The 20,513-nt window shown below is 41.8% G+C and overlaps 2 protein-coding genes and 2 long non-coding RNA genes across 11 annotated transcripts in view; 2 read left to right on the top strand and 2 right to left on the bottom strand.

Annotated features, from left to right (window-relative positions):
• The window catches only part of LOC127926922 (beta-1-syntrophin-like), a 56,852-nt gene extending 49,278 nt beyond the window's left edge, over positions 1 to 7,574 (top strand). Inside the window, exons 6-7 of the mRNA XM_052512551.1 lie at positions 4,450 to 4,664; positions 6,875 to 7,574. Of these exons, the coding sequence (XP_052368511.1) occupies positions 4,450 to 4,664; positions 6,875 to 6,964 (305 nt within the window). The 3' untranslated portion in view covers positions 6,965 to 7,574. The remainder of the gene's footprint in view (positions 1 to 4,449; positions 4,665 to 6,874) is intronic.
• Positions 1,203 to 2,718, bottom strand: LOC127926926 (uncharacterized). The gene is made up of 2 exons (XR_008125450.1): positions 2,601 to 2,718; positions 1,203 to 2,075 (listed from the first exon to the last, which is right to left on the bottom strand). It is a non-coding gene; the product is annotated as an uncharacterized LOC127926926 (long non-coding RNA).
• LOC127926923 (uncharacterized) lies at positions 1,807 to 4,091 on the top strand. 8 transcript variants are annotated; one of them, XR_008125442.1, is made up of 5 exons: positions 1,807 to 1,875; positions 1,941 to 2,359; positions 2,564 to 2,659; positions 2,821 to 2,852; positions 3,139 to 4,090. It is a non-coding gene; the product is annotated as an uncharacterized LOC127926923 (long non-coding RNA). The 8 variants fall into 8 exon arrangements; XR_008125444.1 differs by having other exon boundaries at positions 1,823 to 1,907; positions 2,006 to 2,359; XR_008125439.1 differs by having other exon boundaries at positions 1,823 to 1,907.
• Positions 7,575 to 15,838: 8,264 nt separating the features above from the next.
• The window catches only part of LOC118381457 (mdm2-binding protein), a 32,419-nt gene continuing 27,744 nt past the window's right edge, over positions 15,839 to 20,513 (bottom strand). Inside the window, exon 9 of the mRNA XM_052512550.1 lies at positions 15,839 to 17,278. Within this exon, the coding sequence (XP_052368510.1) occupies positions 16,960 to 17,278 (319 nt within the window). The 3' untranslated portion in view covers positions 15,839 to 16,959. The remainder of the gene's footprint in view (positions 17,279 to 20,513) is intronic.

The following is a 20,513-nucleotide window of genomic DNA, read 5'->3' as shown; positions in this document are numbered from 1 at the left end:
TCTTTGTAATCTTTTATTTACAGTGAGAACGTTGTTAATATTAGTATTACAATATTTGTCCTAAGAATAGCTGAACTCTACGTCGGGGTCTGGGCCTAGCGCCATATTGTGGGGTTTTAGAGGAAAAAGGCCCCTTTTGGCTGAGGAGTTACATTTCCATTGATGATTATTACGGAGACTGCGTCCCAAACGGCACCCTATTCCCGAACGCAGTGCACTACATATGGTGCCATTTAGGACGCATATTGAGGGATTTGGGTTTTCGCGTTTGAGGCCAACTTGACCGTTATTCAACTGGCTCAAAATAAAACGATGGTCAGAATCAGATATTGTTTTATTATTTATAATGTATTCACAATTTATTATGTATTATTTATTATCTCTTATCTATTGTTAAGGGCATGTATTTATCCACTGGCAGGTTCCTGTTGTGATCAGTGGTCTGTAATACAGAGATATTGTTGATAGACTGACTATAGGGGGTTATAACGTCATCACAGTTATTTGCTTGATAGACTTGACTACAGTTGTGTTTGCTTGATAAACTGTTGACTAAAGGGGTTTATGATGTCATCACAGTTGTGTTTGCTTGATAAACTGTTGACTAAAGGGGTTTATGATGTCATCACAGTTGTGTTTGCTTGGTAGACTGTTGACTATAGGGGTTTATGATGTCATCACAGTTGTGTTTGCTTGGTAGACTGTTGACTATAGGGGTTTATGATGTCATCACAGTTGTGTTTGCTTGATAAACTGTTGACTAAAGGGGTTTATGATGTCATCACAGTTGTGTTTGCTTGATAAACTGTTGACTAAAGGGGTTTATGATGTCATCACAGTTGTGTTTGCTTGGTAGACTGTTGACTATAGGGGTTTATGATGTCATCACAGTTATGTTTGCTTGGTAGACTTGACTACATTACATTTAAGTCATTTACAGGGCTCTTAATCACTCAAAAGTCCGTAAATGACCTTTTAAGGATTCTGGTAGTTATAGTAACCAAACTGGATCCACCTTGCTTTCCTTGGGGAGGTTTCTGTGTTTTGCCACTCTGAAAGGAGGGTCTTTGTGTCTGACTGAAAGCATCTTGGTGTGTGTGTTTCCCTGTTGGTGGGAAAGTGGTGGGAGTCACACAGGTCAAGCATTCAGGTCGGGAGTAGTATTTCCTTATTGTGGAACAAAAAAAACCACAAACACCTGAGAGTGTTGGGTACATGTTAGTTTGACCTCTGACCTTTCCATACAACTTCTTCCCACAGGTAATTCTAAGTCAGTATTAAGAGAATGTTGTTGTGACAGCAATATGAGGACGATATGATACGGACAATGCCTTTAACACAACAATACCTTTCGGACGACCCTCTAAAGAAGATAAGTCTTTTGTGAAACTGCCTTTCCAAGCAACAGTGTGTGTTGATCAGTAAAGTGTTCCATCTTAGCTTGAGTCTTTACAAAAGGCTGTTACCTCTTCACAGAGAGCCACACAAGCCTTAGAGGGATTGGCAGAGCTTTACTGGAACACATGTAAAGTGGTTTCAGAAGTAGCTTGTTGACACTGATCCAATAGAGCTGGTCCATCCTGCTCTCAGCACAGGAGATCCTGTCTGACGAGCATGGAGCGATGGCGAGGGCTGGGATTGACAGCATGGGAATCGATATATCTGACACACAGATCAGTGTATTGTCTATGGGACAGACGAGGAATCAGACGTTCAAAGAGTACAACATTATATATTTAAAAAAATCTATAGGTAGGGGCGGCAGTGGTTAGAGTGTAGGGGCGGCAGGTAGCCTAGTGGTTAGAGTGTAGGGGCGGCAGTGGTTAGAGTGTAGGGGCGGCAGGTAGCCTAGTGGTTAGAGTGTAGGGGCGGCAGGTAGCCTAGTGGTTAGAGTGTAGGGACGGCAAGTAGCCTAGTGGTTAGAGTGTAGGGGCAGGCAGGTAGCCTAGTGGTTAGAGTGTAGGGACGGCAGGTAGCCTAGTGGTTAGAGTGTAGGGGCAGGCAGGTAGCCTAGTGGTTAGAGTGTAGGGACGGCAGGTAGCCTAGTGGTTAGAGTGTAGGGGCAGGCAGGTAGCCTAGTGGTTAGAGTGTAGGGGCGGCAGGTAGCCTAGTGGTTAGAGTGTAGGGACGGCAGGTAGCCTAGTGGTTAGAGTGTAGGGGCAGGCAGGTAGCCTAGTGGTTAGAGTGTAGGGACGGCAGGTAGCCTAGTGGTTAGAGTGTAGGGGCGGCAGGTAGCCTAGTGGTTAGAGTGTAGGGGCGGCAGGTAGCCTAGTGGTTAGAGTGTAGGGACGGCAGGTAGCCTAGTGGTTAGAGTGTAGGGGCGGCAGGTAGCCTAGTGGTTAGAGTGTAGGGGCGGCAGGTATTAGTGGTTAGAGTGTAGGGACGGCAGGTAGCCTAGTGGTTAGAGTGTAGGGACGGACAGGCAGGTAGCCTAGTGGTTAGAGTGTAGGGGCAACAGGTACCTTTGGTTAGAGTGTAGGGGCGGCAGGTAGCCTTTGGTTAGAGTTAGGGGCAGTGTAGTGGATGTAAAGGTAGCCTAGTGGTTAGAGTGTAGGGGCGGCAGGTAGCCTAGTGGTTAGAGTGTAGGGGCGGCAGGTAACCTAGTGGTTAGAGTGTAGGGACGGCAGGTAGCCTAGTGGTTAGAGTGTAGGGGCGGCAGGTAGCCTAGTGGTTAGAGTGTAGGGACGGCAGGTAGCCTAGTGGTTAGAGTGTAGGGGCACAGGTAGCCTAGTGGTTAGAGTGTAGGGGCAGGCAGGTAGCCTAGTGGTTAGAGTGTAGGGGATGCCAGGTAGCCTAGTGGTTAGAGTGTAGGGGCGGCAGGTAACCTAGTGGTTAGAGTGTAGGGGCGGCAGGTAGCCTAGTGGTTAGAGTGTAGGGACGGCAGGTAGCATAGTGGTTAGAGTGTAGGGGTTGCAGGAAGCCTAGTTGTTAGAGTGTAGAGGAGGCAGGTAGCCCAGTGGTTAGAGTGTAGGGGCGGCAGGGAACCTAGTGGTTAGAGTGTAGGGCGGCAGGTAGCCTAGTGGTTAGAGTGTAGGGACGGCAGGTAGCATAGTGGTTAGAGTGTAGGGGTTGCAGGAAGCCTAGTGGTTAGAGTGTAGAGGAGGCAGGTAGCCTAGTGGTTAGAGTGTAGGGCGGCAGGTAGCCTAGTGGTTAGAGTGTAGGGGCGGCAGGTAGCCTAGTGGTTAGAGTGTAGGGGCGGCAGGTAGCCTAGTGGTTAGAGTGTAGGGGCGGCAGGTAGCCTAGTGGTTAGAGTGTAGGGGCGGCAGGTAGCCTAGTGGTTAGAGTGTAGGGGCGGCAGGTAGCCTAGTGGTTAGAGTGTAGGGGCGGCAGGTAGCCTAGTGGTTAGAGTGTAGGGGCGGCAGGTAGCCTAGTGGTTAGAGTGTAGGGGCGGCAGGTAGCCTAGTGGTTAGAGTGTAGGGGCGGCAGGTAGCCTAGTGATTTAGAGCGTTGGACTAGTAACCGAAAGGTTGCAAGATTGAATCCCCGAGCTGACAAGGTAAAAAATCTGTCTTTCTGCCCCTGAACAAGGCAGTTAACCCACTGTTCCTAGGCCATCATTGAAAATAATAATTTGTTCTTAACTGACTTGCCTAGTAAAATAAAACAGGCAAAGCAGGGACATAAATGGTAGTTTTAAAAGGGATTGATTAGAAAAACAACAAATGTGAAATACAGCCGTTGTCTGTTTTTTGTCTAAGTACGATTACAAGCCAAATCCCTTATCTGGATTTAAAATGGCTGACATCTGCTCCAGAACTAATTTCCCACCCACTAGCAGCAAGCAGCAGTTGTCCTAATATACAGCCAGGACAGGGCCTTGTTTTCACCCAGCTGTTGTCCTGTTACAGGCTGGAAGTATAAGGTTCAGGAATGACCAAGCAGTACATAGCTTGTTGTGGTCTAGTAGCAACACTCCCAGCACAAGAACATAGTGTATATTCCAAGCCTGGAGACAGTGGTTGGAATCCTGCATCCTCCCTTCCTACTGTTCCTAGCTGTTCTCTAGCTGCCCCTTTGATTTGGGATGTGTGTACAGTTTAAACAATACTGAAAGATTAGTGGAACTTTATTCACCCAGCAGTATGTTGTCTAGTTCCAGGCTGTGTGTTCAAGGGCCAGGAGTTACCCCATTCTATTGTCCTGTTCCAGGCTGTGTGTACAAGGGCCAGGAGTTACCCCATTCTATTGTCCTGTTCCAGGCTGTATGTACAAGGGCCAGGAGTTACCCCATTCTATTGTCCTGTTCCAGGCTGTGTGTACAAGGGCCAGGAGTTACCCCATTCTATTGTCCTGTTCCAGGCTGTATGTACAAGGGCCAGGAGTTACCCCATTCTATTGTCCTGTTCCAGGCTGTGTGTTCAAGGGCCAGGAGTTACCCCATTCTATTGTCCTGTTCCAGGCTGTATTTACAAGGGCCAGGAGTTACCCCATTCTATTGTCCTGTTCCAGGCTGTGTGTTCAAGGGCCAGGAGTGCAGGCTGGTAATCCACTACGAGCAGGGCTTCTCTGTCCTGGCTGAGCAGAATGGGGAGGACCAGGTGGACCAGGGGAACCAGAACCAAGCCAAACCTCTCCTCTGCTACCCCTTCGAACGCCTCAAGATGTCCTCCGACGACGGGGTCAGGATGCTCTTCCTGGATTTCAGTGGAAAAGAGGGTGAAATTGTAAGTGTGTTCTTTTTTTAAACAAGAAGCAAGGCATCCTCCTCTTGATATTCCACATTACAGTAGATCCACCATGTGACCTTTCCCCTACATTAACCTGGTTATCATTCACCTATCGGGACCATTGTTTCTACTAGGGACAGGATCACTCTAAACAACCGTCTCTGTTAGTTGATGATGTACATGAGACCGTATTTCATGGAGGATAAAAACACCCAGTTGACTCATATTTCATTGCAGTTTCTCTTCTGCTCTACTTCGACCCGGTTAAATGAACACAAACAAGTAAAGATGGAAACGTTCCCACAGAATCCCCTATACGTTAAACAGGAAATGAGCCATACATGGGCATACTGAAACACTGTCCTGCAAGTCCCTCTGCTGTTTATGAAAATAACTCTGTTTAGATATGTTCTACTCTCAGAACACTACAACTGTAATAGAAAATAACTAATGGAACTCACCATTAGATCTCATGGAACTGTAATATAATAGAGCTCACCATTAGATCTCATGGAACTGTAATATAATAGAACTAATGGAAGTCACTGTAATATAGAAGTCATGGAACTGTAATATAATGGAACTCACCATTAGATCTCATGGAACTGTAATATAATAGAACTCACCATTAGATCTCATGGAACTGTAATATAATAGAACTAATGGAACTCACAATCATGGAACTGTAATCTAATGGAACTCACCATAATATGGAACTGAATATAATGGAACTCACAATTAGATCTCATGGAACTGTAATATAATAGAACTCACCATTAGATCTCATGGAACTGTAATATAATAGAACTCACCATTAGATCTCATGGAACTCTCACCATTAGATCTCATGGAACTGTAATATAATAGAACTAATGGAACTCACCATTATGTGTTCTCTCATGGAACTGTAATATAATAGAACTAATGGAACTCATGGAACTGTAATATAATAGAACTCACCATTAGATCTCATGGAACTGTAATATAATAGAACTCACCATTAGATCTCATGGAACTGTAATATAATAGAACTAATGGAACTCACCATTAGATCTCATGGAACTGTAATATAATAGAACTAATGGAACTCACAATTAGATCTCATGGAACTGTAATACAATAGAACTCACCATTAGATCTCATGGAACTGTAATATAATAGAACTAATGGAACTCACCATTAGATCTCATGGAACTGTAATATAATAGAACTAATGGAACTCACCATTAGATCTCATGGAACTGTAATATAATAGAACTAATGGAACTCACCATTAGATCTCATGGAACTGTAATATAATATAAATAATGGAACTCACAATTAGAAGTCATGGAACTGTAATATAATAGAACTAATGGAACTCACCATTAGAACTCATGGAACTGTAATATAATAGAACTCACCATTAGATCTCATGGAACTCACCATTAGATCTCATGGAACTGTAATATAATAGAACTAATGGAACTCACAATTAGATCTCATGGAACTGTAATATAATAGAACTCACCATTAGATCTCATGGAACTGTAATATAATAGAACTAATGGAACTCACCATTAGATCTCATGGAACTGTAATATAATAGAACTAATGGAACTCACCATTAGATCTCATGGAACTGTAATATAATATAAATAATGGAACTCACAATTAGAAGTCATGGAACTGTAATATAATAGAACTAATGGAACTCACCATTAGAACTCATGGAACTGTAATATAATAGAACTCACCATTAGATCTCATGGAACTGTAATATAATAGAACTCACCATTAGATCTCATGGAACTGTAATATAATGGAACTCACCATTAGAACTCATGAAACTGTAATATAATAGAACTCACCATTAGAACTCATGAAACTGTAATATAATAGAACTCACCATTAGATCTCATGGAACTGTAATATAATGGAACTCACCATTAGAACTCATGAAACTGTAATATAATAGAACTCACCATTAGAACTCATGAAACTGTAATATAATAGAACTCACCATTAGATCTCATGGAACTGTAATATAATAGAACTCACCATTAGAACTCATGAAACTGTAATATAATAGAACTCACCATTAGAACTCATGAAACTGTAATATAATAGAACTCACCATTAGAACTCATGAAACTGTAATATAATAGAACTCACCATTAGAACTAGAATGTAACATCTAACATTCTCTCCTGTTCTATGTTCAGCAGCTGGACCTCCACTCGTGCCCAAAGCCTATCGTCTTCATCCTCCACTCATTCCTCTCGGCAAAGATCGCCAGACTCGGCCTGGTAGCATAAAGGTTCTGTTTACCACCTACGGACCACAAGGACTGAACTGTTCCAGACTTCTAGAGTGGAGAGTCCCGGAGTTCCACAGTGGAGTGTACAGAACAGAGGACAAGGCTGATAACTGAACTACGAGAACAAGGACTGTGATGTGCAGTGAACTAGACACAGGATCTACCCTGATTCAAAGTCCACACAAACAGCTCAAAATGAATGGATCATGTTTCAAAACACTTGAATGAGTTGTTTTGTGTATTTATAGAAACACATTCATTACCGATGACATCATAGTGAGAGATTAGTTACAACAGAAGAAATGGTTTGGTTCAAATCGTCGTTAAGCTGTACAAGAACAATAATCTATTGTTTTGGTACTAAAAACCTACTGGAAGTGTGATCTATCTAGCATCCATCCATCCTACGCTCATTGTTTATTCGTCAATCTCCGTCTGCAAATTATTCAGCGATTACTGTTAAACTTAAATGAAAAAGTTACGCTGAAAAAGATTGTAAAGGCTGCTTGAAAATTGGAATTGTCCTACGCCTTTGGCAGCTATTATAATTCAAGGCTTAGTTTTATTTGAACTCTGTTAATGATGCACATAAATGACATATTTCTGGATGGTCTTTGTATTTCAGGTTGTTCTTGTGGTCTAACTGGTGTTCACTGTATTTCCTCAACAAGAACCAATCAAACCAACGTCCCACAAAACACCCACTCTGAAATGTGTTCAAGTCTCTGTCCAAACAATGTCTTGACTTGTGGAGGAATGGGGTGCATCGAATGAATGCAATATCACAATTAAAATGTCAAAACACTTCAACTTGGGATGCCCCAATCCATACAATAGAATAGAGTAGACTAAAATAGAAGACTATAAGAGTAGAATAGACAAGAATAGACTAGAACATAATAGGCTAAAATATAATAGACTAGAATATAATAGACTAGAACATAATAGACTAAAATATACTATAAGACTAGAATATAATAGAGTAGAATGGACTACAATATAATAGAGTAGAGTCTACTAAAATATAATAGAATAGAATAGACAAGAATAGAGTAGACTAGAACATAATAGAATGGACTAAAATATCATAGAGTAGAATAGACTAAAATATAATAGAGTAGAATATACTAAAATATAATAGAGTAGAATAGACTAAACTAGAATATACTAAAATATAATAGACTATAATATAATAGAGTAGAATATACTAAAATATAATAGAGTAGAATAGACTATAATAGAATATACTAAAATATAATAGAGTAGAAGTGAAGACTATATTATAATGACTATAAAATAATAAACTATAAGAGTAGAATAGAAGACTATATTATAATGACTATAATATCATAGACTTGAAGACTATAATATAATATGACTATAATATAATAGAGTAGAATAGACTAGAAGACTATAATATAATATGACTATAATAGAGTAGAATAGACTAGAAGACTATAATATAATAGAGTAGAATAGACTAGAAAACTATAATATAATATGACTATAATAGACTATAAGACTATATTATAATATGACTATAATATAATAGACTAGAAGACTATAATATAATAGAGTAGAATAGAAGACTATAATATAATAGAGTAGAATAGACTAGAGTATAATAGAATAGACTATAATATATGACTATAATATAAGAGACTAGAATAGAATAGCTCAGCAGAGAATTCACCAAAGAAGCACAACACACCTCCTGATTGGGGTTTACATGCCACTGAGTAAGGAGCAGGCATCCAAGCCACTCACACACAACCTGTTGTTCAGCGTCAGAGCTGTTCAGAGCCACTGTCCACAGCTTGAAGACATCATTCAGCCCATCTAATCAAACACAAAGGGCATTGATAGACTTTCTGAATGTCAATTTATAGAAATCAGAGAACTGCTGGAGACTTCCAAAATTAAATCAGCAATTAGTGTGGCGTTTGTCGTGTCCTGAGGTCTCCGTGTCCTAGCAGCCTGCCCGTTTCTAGGAGTACGGTGAGTGTGTGTGTAAGCAAGTGTGTGTGTGTGTGTGTGTGGGGGGATGATTCTTCAGGGCACTTTTGGGGATTTTAGGTCCCCACAAGGATAGTAAAACAAGGAAAATTGTCCCCCATGAGGACATTTCCCACATCCGCATGAGGACAAAGGCTATTCTAAATTTAGGGGGTAGGTTTAGAATTAGGGTTAGGTTTAGAATTAGCCTTAGGTTTAGAATTAGGGTTAGGTTTAGAATGAGGCTTAGAATTAGGCTTTGGTTTAGAATTATGTTTAGGTTTAGAATTAGGCTTAGGTTTAGAATTAGGCTTAGGTTTAGAATTAGGGTTAGATTTAGAATTAGGCTTAGAATTATGGTTAGGTTTAGAATTAAGGTTAGATTTAGAATTAGGGGGAAGTAGGATTTTGAATGCAAATCAATTGTAGGTCCCCACAAGGATAGAAGAACAAAATGGGTGTGTACATTTTTCTACCTTACCTTATCAGTCCTGACCACACTGTCCTGACAAGTCACCACAATGTCCTGATAAAATAGGAAAACAAGAACAATTTAGAAAAGTCAGGACTTGTTTTATGTCCTGAATTTGTTAAAATGCTGTTAAGTTTAAGAGTTAAGGTTAGGACAAGCTCACTCTCCTTGCTTGTTTTATTACATGAGTCCAAATCACTGATCTGATTTCACCTCCACTAATTAATTTAATAACTCCAACTCTCCTCTATCATGACTGAGGGTGGTTGGTCCTGATTCTGTTAAGTGTGATTTAACAGAAGGAGCAGATTTTGAATATCACTAATGAGGACAGACCTCGACCTAACTCAGTAATTCTGTACTAATATTTACTTATATATATTTTTTTTGCCTTAAGTCATTGAGAACGGGTTCTCTTTTACAATAAGGACCTAACCAAGCTAAATATTGAAGATGCTATATTTATAACATTAAAAATAGAATGCTTGGTAGTTATCCCAAAATAGTTGTTTAAGTCCAACCCTTACCTTAGTCTAATTGGGTGGCCTGTGGTGGGATGAATCATGAGACCAAACACACTGGGGTGTGTGGAGCACCTATAGGGGAGCATTGTTAGCCTGGATGCCTGTCTGTTGTTTGGCAGTAGAGCAGGAACATACTGGCACCCAGGCCAGAGGAGAAAACAAAGCCCCCTCAGAATGTATCAGGTCCCAAGGTTGCTAACCAGAGAGGCTCGACCCCCAGTTCATTCCCATCATCCCTTTCATGCTCTTGGCCAGGGGAGAGAGGAGCGTCTCGACCCACAGTTCATTCCCATCACCCCTTTCATGCTCTTGACCAGGGGAGAGGACTTAGGGGGGTATAGAGTATTGAGGATGGTATATAGTAGTGAGGACTAAGGGTGGGTGTTATAGAGTAGTGAGGACTATAAGGGGTATAGAGTAGTGAGGACTAAGGGGGGTATAGAATAGTGAGGACTGAGGGGGGTATAGAATAGTGAGGACTGAGGGGGGTGTTATAGAGTAGTGAGGACTAAGGGTGGTATAGAGTACTGAGGACCGAGGATGGTATATAGTAGTGAGGACTGAGGGTGGTATATAGTAGTGAGGACTAAGGGGGGTGGTAATAGAGTAGTGAGGACTATAAGGGGTATAGAGTAGTGAGGACTGAGGGGGTGGTATAGGACTAAGGGGTAGTGAGGACTAAGGGGGGTGGTATAGAGTAGTGAGGACTAAGGGGGGTGGTATAGAGTAGTGAGGACTAAGGGGGGTGGTATAGAGTAGTGAGGACTAAGGGGGGTGAAATAGAGTAGTGAGGACTGAAGGGGGTATAGAGTAGTGAGGACTGAGGGGGGTATAGAGTAGTGAGGACTGAAGGGGGTACAGAGTAGTGACGACTGAGGGGGGTATAGAGTAGTGAGGATTGAGGGGGGTAGACTAGTGAGGACTGAGGGGGTAAACTAGTGAGGACCGAGGGGGAGTATAGAATACTGAGGACTGGGAGGGTATAGAGTAGTGAGGACTGAGGGGGTATAGTGTAGTGAGGACTGAGGGGGGTATAGTGTAGTGAGGACTGAGGGGGGTATAGAGTAGTGAGGACTGAGGGGGGTATAGAGTAGTGAGGACTGAGGGGGGTAGACTAGTGAGGTCTGAGGGGGGTATATAGTAGTGAGGACTGAGGGGGGTAGACTAGTGAGGTCTGAGGGGGTATATAGTAGTGAGGACTGAGGGGGGTATAGAGTAGTGAGGACTGAGGGGGGTATAGAATAGTGAGGACTGAGGGGGGTATAGAATAGTGAGGACTGAGGGGGGTATAGAGTAGTGAGGACTGAGGGGGGTATAGAGTAGTGAGGACTGAGGGGGTGGTATAGAGTAGTGAGGACTGAGGGGGGTATAGAGTAGTGAGGACTGAGGGGGTGGTATAGAGTAGTGAGGACTGAGGGGGGTATAGTATATTGAGGACTGAGGGGGGTATAGAGTAGTGAGGACTGAGGGGGGTATAGAATAGTGAGGACTGAGGGGGGTATACAGTAGTGAGGACCAGAGGGGGTATAGAGTAGTGAGGACTGAGGGGGGTATAGAGTAGTGAGGACTGAGGGGGGTATAGAGTAGTGAGGACTGAGGGGGTATAGAATAGTGAGGACTGAGGGGGGGGGTATAGAGTAGTGAGGACTGAGGGGGTAGACTAGTGAGGACTGAGGGGGATATAGAGTAGTGAGGACTGAGGGGGGTATAGAGTAGTGAGGACTGAGGGGGTATAGAATAGTGAGGACTGAGGGGGTACTGTGAGGACTGGGGGGTATAGAATAGTAAGGACTGAGGGGGGTATAGAGTAGTGAGGACTGAGGGGGGTATAGAGTAGTGAGGACTGAGGGGGGTATAGAGTAGTGAGGACTGAGGGGGGTATAGAGTAGTGAGGACTGAGGGGGGTATAGAATAGTGAGGACTGAGGGGGGTATAGAGTAGTGAGGACTGAGGGGGTATAGAGAAAGCATTGTTTTGTTCATATGTGTGAGAGAAAGTGACATTGTCTGTTGGCTTTGCATTTGTTCCTACTGTGACCCGAGATAGTTTCTAGTGACGTAACATTAGTCTGACAGTGTTGTACTGCACAGAACAGTCGTAGTAGTACGCACAAAGATCACAAAACACATTTTATTATATTTCATCAAATTGATGGCACAACTAAAAGAAATAGTGATATCTACAATTCTACCAATGCTTTGCAACAAACAGAGACATACACACATGTTAAATAAACCATGTAAACACATCTAAAAGACAAACCTCCCAGTTTGTGGAATTTCCTATTAAAACAACATAAGAGAGAACTCATTAAAACAAACAATGGAATTACAATGAATGGCTGCCTGGCAACTGACAGTCACTGAGGTTCTTAAGACACAAACAAACAATGTAATTACAATGAATGGTTGCCTGGCAACTGATAGTCACTGAGGTTCTTAAGACACAAACAAACAATGTAATTACAATGAATGGTTGCCTGGCAACTGATAGTCACTGAGGTTCTTAAGACACAAACAAACAATGTAATTACAATGAATGGTTGCCTGGCAACTGACAGTCACTGAGGTTCTTAAGACACAAACAAACAATGTAATTACAATGAATGGTTGCCTGGCAACTGATAGTCACTGAGGTTCTTAAGACACAAACAAACAATGTAATTACAATGAATGGTTGCCTGGCAACTGATAGTCACTGAGGTTCTTAAGACACAAACAAACAATGTAATTACAATGAATGGTTGCCTGGCAACTGATAGTCACTGAGGTTCTTAAGACACAAACAAACAATGTAATTACAATGAATGGTTGCCTGGCAACTGACAGTCACTGAGGTTCTTAAGACACAAACAAACAATGCAATAATCACACTGATTCACACCCTTAAGACAGACTGTACTGAATGTTTCCTGGCAAACTGACATTCACTGATGGTTCTTTGCTGTGAAGACACAAACAAACCACTAGTGAATGAATGGTTCCTCGTCAACTGACAGACTGTACTGAGTCGTTGACCTGTGGTGAAACTACATACTGAACCAACTAAAAACACATGGGTCTGTTTACAATTTACAAAAAAACTCTGTCAATTTACAAACTCAATATCTCTACCTGAACACCCCTCGACTTCTGAAGAACATGGTTCAAAGTTTACCGTCTTAAGGGGAAGGTAAAATATGTAATAAATGGTTGACAGGTTACCTGCTTGGCATTGCTGCTGGCTGCTTTCATCATTTCCTCATGAAGGCCCCTGGACGTCTTCAGATCCTTTTGGAGAAAAGGAATAGATTGTGATGCCAGCTTATAGTCTCTGGGGTGATGATGTAACAGTCAAACTTAAAAGCTCAGGACATAGTCAATGGGGTGACAATCTGTCTTACAGTCATCTTATCTGTATTCTGGGGTGATGATGTAACAGTTCCAATAGTGTCTGGGGTGATGATGTAACTTCAGCTTATCTCTCTATAGTCTCTGGGGTGATGATGTAACAGTCACTTATCTCTCTATAGTCTCTGGGGTGATGATGTAATGTCATCTTAATCTCTAAGTCTCTGGGGTGATGATGTAAAATCTTATCTCTCTAACTCTTGATGATGTAACAGAATTTGGATTTCTCTATAGTCTCTGGGGTGATGATGTAACAGTCATCTTATCTCTTATAGTCTCTGGGGTGATGATGTAACAGTCATCTTATCTCTCTATAGTCTCTGGGGTGATGATGTAACAGTCAGCTTATCTTCTATAGTCTCTGGGGTGATGATGTAACAGTCATCTTATCTTCTATAGTCTCTGGGGTGATGATGAAAACCAGACAGCATCTCTGCATGCTGTCTCTGACTGATGCCCAGTTTAATCTGGGGCTGAATAAATCAAATCTCTAGTAGTCATTGTGGGGTGATGATGTAAAATCTTATCTCCATGGGAATCACTGATGTAACAGTTTATCTCTATAGTCTCTGGGGATGGGCTAAAGTCATCTTATCTCTCTATAGTCTCTGGGGTGAGATGTAACTCTTATCTCAAGTCTTGGGGTGATTTAACAGTCAGCTCTATTGACTGGTCAGGGGCTCGCTTATCTCTTGGTTCTGTGATGTGACCCATTATCTTCTATACTTCCCCACCTTGAAGCAAAACTGGGGTGAGATGTAACAGTCCTGCAACAGTCTGCATCTCTGTTCTGGGGTGATGATGTAACAGTCCAGTTTAATAAAAGGTTCAATAAATATTTCTCTAAATGTAAACATCTGTATCTTTCTCTACTTCTGGGATGTATTTCTCTACATAAACAAAATATTATCTCTCATAGTCTCTGGGGTCTGATGTAACATGTCCATTTCTCTAAGTCAAAATGATGATGTAAAGTAGTTATTTCTCTGGGGTGAAATAAACCTGTATTTCTCTACATAAACCTGTATTTCTCTACATAAACCTGTATTTCTCTACATAAACCTGTATTTCTCTAAGTAAACATGTATTTCTCTAAATAAACATGTATTTCTCTAAATAAACCTGTATTTCTCTACATAAACCTGTATATTTCTCCACAGGGCCACGTTGTTCTTGTTGTGGTTGATAAGCTTGGGTTTGCGTAGTAATCAGAACAGCTCAACGTCTTGTTCCTTGAAACTGAAACTTATCTCAAGGATATTTTGAAAATGTATTTATTTTTTGTACTTTTCCCCCATTTTCTCTCCAATTGGTAGTTACAGTGTTGATCTAACAGTCAGCTGCATCTCTCCTAGGACTCTGGAGGGATGATGGCCGAGAGCCTGCGTCCTCCGGGTGATGATGTACACGACCCATCTCTAAGTCACACTGATTCTTGACACAATGCCAATCTTAACCTCTGGAAGCCAGTTGCACCAATGTGTCGGAGGAAACATGTAACTGGCACCGGATGCCAGCTCAGGCAGCCAGTTTATCTATCTTATTTAACAAGTTGAACAGCTAGAGCGAGATGGGACAAGGATATCAAGACAATCGGCCAAAAGTCCCTAACCCGGTCATTCTGTCTTGGCCAATTTTGCAACGCTGGGCCAATTGGGACTGCAGTTGCCTTTTCCGCTGCGCTCACAGGAGGCCCCTGTCAAATCTCAACAATGGGATAAAAAGGAGGGAACAGACAGAATGTGGAGACCAAACAGTCTTTGACTGCATTGTGGATAATGGCAGGACAGACAGGAATGTACCGCTGCACCACACAGATCTTAACATTGTGGATCTGGAAGGACAGACAGAATCTGCATGCTGTTCTGACCCCAGTTTAATAAAAGGTTCAATAAATACAGGAATGTAGTGTCTGGGAACACTGATCTTAACTTGGGATAATGGCAGGACAGACAGGAATGAGCACCAACAGATCTTAACATGTGGGCTAATGGAGGAAGACAGGAATGTACCACTGCACCACACAGATCTTAACATTGTGGATAATGGTAGGACGACAGGAATGTATTTCTCTAAACCACACAGATCTTAACATTGTGGATAATGGCAGGACAGATTTCAGGAAACATGTATTTCTCTGCTACCACACAGATCTTAACATTGTGGATAATGGCAGGACAGACAGGAATGTACCTGCTGCACCACTCAGGAGGCCCCTTGTTCTTAACATTGTGGATAATGGCAGGACAGACAGGAATGTAGTGCTGCACCACACAGATCTTAACTTGTGGATAATGGCAGACAGACAGGAATGTACCACTGCACCACTTTTTTGGCCCCTCACAGATCTTAACATTGTGGATAATGGTAGGACAGACAGGAATGTACTGCTGCACCACACAGATCTTAACAGGGAGGCGAGGACAGACAGGAATGTACTCGCTGCACCACACCAGATCTTAACATTGTGGATAATGGCAGGACAGACAGGAATGTACTGCTGCACCACACAGATCTTAACATTGTGGATAATGGCAGGACAGACAGGAATGTACCGCTGCACCACACAGATCTTAACATTGTGGATAATGGTAGGACAGACAGGAATGTACTGCTGCACCACACAGATCTTAACATTGTGGATAATGGCAGGACAGACAGGAATGTACTGCTGCACCACACAGATCTTAACATTGTGGATAATGGCAGGACAGACAGGAATGTACCGCTGCACCACACAGATCTTAACATTGTGGATAATGGTAGGACAGACAGGAATGTACTGCTGCACCACACAGATCTTAACATTGTGGATAATGGTAGGACAGACAGGAATGTACTGCTGCACCACACAGATCTTAACATTGTGGATAATGGTAGGACAGACAGGAATGTACCATTGCACCACACAGATCTTAACATTGTGGATAATGGTAGGACAGACAGGAATGTACTGCTGCACCACTCAGGAGGCCCCTCACAGATCTTAACATTGTGGATAATGGTAGGACAGACAGGAATGTACTGCTGCACCACACAGATCTTAACATTGTGGATAATGGTAGGACAGACAGGAATGTACCGCTGCACCACTCAGGAGGCCCCTCACAGATCTTAACATTGTGGATAATGGCAGGACAGACAGGAATGTACTGCTGCACCACACAGATCTTAACATTGTGGATAATGGCAGGACAGACAGGAATGTACTGCTGCACCACTCAGGAGGCCCCTCACAGATCTTAACATTGTGGATAATGGTAGGACAGACAGGAATGTACTGCTGCACCACACAGATCTTAACATTGTGGATAATGGTAGGACAGACAGGAATGTACTGCTGCACCACTCAGGAGGCCCCTCACAGATCTTAACATTGTGGATAATGGTAGGACAGACAGGAATGTACCGCTGCACCACTCAGGAGGCCCCTCACAGATCTTAACAGAAAGGAATGTACTGCTGTCGTTAGACATCTGCAGCAGAGTCATCATGTCCTAGTTAACTAGTGGAGGGCTACACTATGTCAATATAGTACAGCATAACCTAATGGAAGACTATGTATCTAGATGTTGTGCGTCTGTCTATAGAGATCGATCCTCTATGTGAATATCTACATGCTGTACAACACAGAAATATTTCCCCAACAGATCCAATAACCTCTTACCCGGGCGTGTTTCTGGGAGCGAGACTCCTTGCTGGCCTTGTCCTCTGCCTGTCCCTGGGCCTGGGGGGCTCTGTGGCTGTTTTGGGGGTCAGGGTGGTGCTTCTCTGGCCCCCGGGGGCCCATTCTTAGGGCTGAGACAGAGGAGGAGGAGGACTGAGACCTGGTTTTCTGCAGTCTCAAGCCTCTCACAGCTGGGTGGGTATCAGTTCCACTGCTGCCACTGCACACAGAGCCCAGGGACTCACTACTCTCCGACTTGGCCAGCCTGAACAACACAGACACACAGACAGTTGAACACACACAGACATGCGCGCACACACAGAATACTTTTTTGACAAAGTGGTGTCACTATCTCTGCCAGAAATCTGTTGAATCTACTCTACTAATGACCTCAGCGGTCGCCATAATCAATTAAGGTTCAATTCCATAACATATTTCATCTCTATGCAATTATATAGTAGCCAAGAGGTCTCCTGAAGACAATCATCTGCGTACATCATATTACATCATTAAGCCTACTAGGTTACATCACTTTATATTCACTGTGGATATTCACTGTGTTTTATTAGTTCTAAAACTATCATGTATATCTACTGGTCACATCACCTGAGGAATAAAACCATCATTTATATCACCTGAGGAATAAAACCATCATTTATATCTACTGGTCACCTGAGGAATAAAACCATCATTTATATCATTAAAACCATCATTTATATCTATATCACCTGAGGAATAAAACATCATTTATATCTGAGGAATAAAACCATCATTTATATCACCTGAGGAATAAAACCATCATTTATATCACCTGAGGAATAAAACCATCATTTATATCACCTGAGGAATAAAACCATCATTTATATCACCTGAGGAATAAAACCATCATTTATATCACCTGAGGAATAAAACCATCATTTATATCACCTGAGAATAAAACCATCATTTATATCACCTGAGGAATAAAACCATCATTTATATCACCTGAGGAATAAAACCATCATTTATATCACCACATCACCTGAGGAATAAAACCATCATTTATATCACTGAGGAATAAAACCATCATTTATATCTATCTACTGGTCACATCACCATTTATATCACCTGAGGAATAAAACCCTCCTCAGCAGATGTATATCTCACATAAAACGACATATAAAGGGTATCAACGTGTGAATAATTAACATTCAGTTCCACTTTGAAAGACAATATGCTGACCGCAGACTATATGGCTTCCGCAAAGTAAATAGCACCCTATTTCCTATTTAGCGCAGTACTTCTACCCTGTAGGCCCTGGTCAAAAGTAGTGCACTATATAGGAACAGGGTGCCATTTGGGATTACTCCTGTGTGTATATGCAATAAGAGTCAGCAATGGAATGTGCTGCAGAGAGTCACGATAAACTATTGACAGTCTGTAAAGTACAGTAACTGCAGAGGGGAACTATCTGTGTGTGTGTGTGTGTGTGTGTGTGTGTGTGCGTGCGTGCGTGCGTGCGTGCGTGTGTGTGTGTGTGTGTGTGTGTGAGAGAGAGAGAGTGAGAGAGAGAGAAGTTTTCAAGTGGAAAAACTTCAAACATCTGAATACCTCAGAACCCGGAAACAGCATTTTCTTTTCTACAACTATCAGATGTGTCACCAACACTTTTAGGCGAAACCCATTTCAGCTTGACGTTAACTACTGTTAGGCAAAACCCATTTCAGCTTGACGTTAACTACTGTTAGGCAAAACCCATTTCAGCTTGACGTTAACTACTGTTAGGTAAAACCCATTTCAGTTTGACGTTAACTACTGTTAGGTTGAAACCCATTTCAGCTTGACGTTAACTACTGTTAGGTAAAACCCATTTCAGCTTGACGTTAACTACTGTTAGGTTGAAACCCATTTCATCTTGACGTTAACTACTGTTAGGTTGAAACCCATTTCAGCTTGACGTTAACTACTGTTAGGTTGAAACCCATTTCAGCTTGATGTTAACTACTATTAGGTTGAAACCCATTTCAGCTTGATGTTAACTACTGTTAGGCAAAACCCATTTCAGCTTGATGTTAACTACTGTTAGGTTGAAACCCATTTCAGCTTGATGTTAACTACTGTTAGGTTGAAACCCATTTCAGCTTGACGTTAACTACTGTTAGGCAAAACCCATTTCAGCTTGATGTTAACTACTGTTAGGTTGAAACCCATTTCAGCTTGATGTTAACTACTGTTAGGTTGAAACCCATTTCAGCTTGATGTTAACTACTGTTAGGTTGAAACCCATTTCAGCTTGATGTTAACTACTGTTAGGCAAAACCCATTTCAGCTTGATGTTAACTACTGTTAGGCAAAACCCATTTCAGCTTGACGTTAACTACTGTTAGGCAAAACCCATTTCAGCTTGATGTTAACTACTGTTAGGTTGAAACCCATTTCAGCTTGACGTTAACTACTGTTAGGCAAAACCCATTTCAGCTTGATGTTAACTACTGTTAGGTTGAAACCCATTTCAGCTTGATGTTAACTACTGTTAGGTTGAAACCCATTTCAGCTTGATGTTAACTACTGTTAGGCAAAACCCATTTCAGCTTGATGTTAACTACTGTTAGGTGAAACCCATTTCAGCTTGATGTTAACTACTGTTAGGTTGAAACCCATTTCAGCTTGATGTTAACTACTGTTAGGCAAAACCCATTTCAGCTTGATGTTAACTACTGTTAGGTTGAAACCTATTTCAGCTTGATGTTAACTACTGTTAGGCAAAACCCATTTCAGCTTGATGTTAACTACTGTTAGGTTGAAACCTATTTCAGCTTGATGTTAACTACTGTTAGGTTGAAACCCATTTCAGCTTGATGTTAACTACTGTTAGGCAAAACCCATTTCAGCTTGATGTTAACTACTGTTAGGTTGAAACCCATTTCAGCTTGACGTTAACTACTGTTAGGCAAAACCCATTTCAGCTTGATGTTAACTACTGTTAGGTTGAAACCCATTTCAGCTTGATGTTAACTACTGTTAGGTTGAAACCTATTTCAGCTTGATGTTAACTACTGTTAGGTTGAAACCCATTTCAGCTTGATGTTAACTACTGTTAGGTTGAAACCCATTTCAGCTTGATGTTAACTACTGTTAGGTTGAAACCCATTTCAGCTTGATGTTAACTACTGTTAGGTTGAAACCCATTTCAGCTTGATGTTAACTACTGTTAGGCAAAACCCATTTCAGCTTGATGTTAACTACTGTTAGGTTGAAACCCATTTCAGCTTGATGTTAACTACTGTTAGGTTGAAACCCATTTCAGCTTGATGTTAACTACTGTTAGGTTGAAACCCATTTCAGCTTGATGTTAACTACTGTTAGGCAAAACCCATTTCAGCTTGATGTTAACTACTGTTAGGTTGAAACCCATTTCAGCTTGATGTTAACTACTGTTAGGTTGAAACCCATTTCAGCTTGATGTTAACTACTGTTAGGTTGAAACCCATTTCAGCTTGATGTTAACTACTGTTAGGTTG

This window comes from Oncorhynchus keta, unplaced genomic scaffold (genome assembly GCF_023373465.1).
Source record: "Oncorhynchus keta strain PuntledgeMale-10-30-2019 unplaced genomic scaffold, Oket_V2 Un_contig_862_pilon_pilon, whole genome shotgun sequence".
Taxonomy (NCBI): Eukaryota; Metazoa; Chordata; class Actinopteri; order Salmoniformes; family Salmonidae; genus Oncorhynchus; species Oncorhynchus keta.
This window is presented reverse-complemented; position numbering and strand designations above follow the sequence as displayed.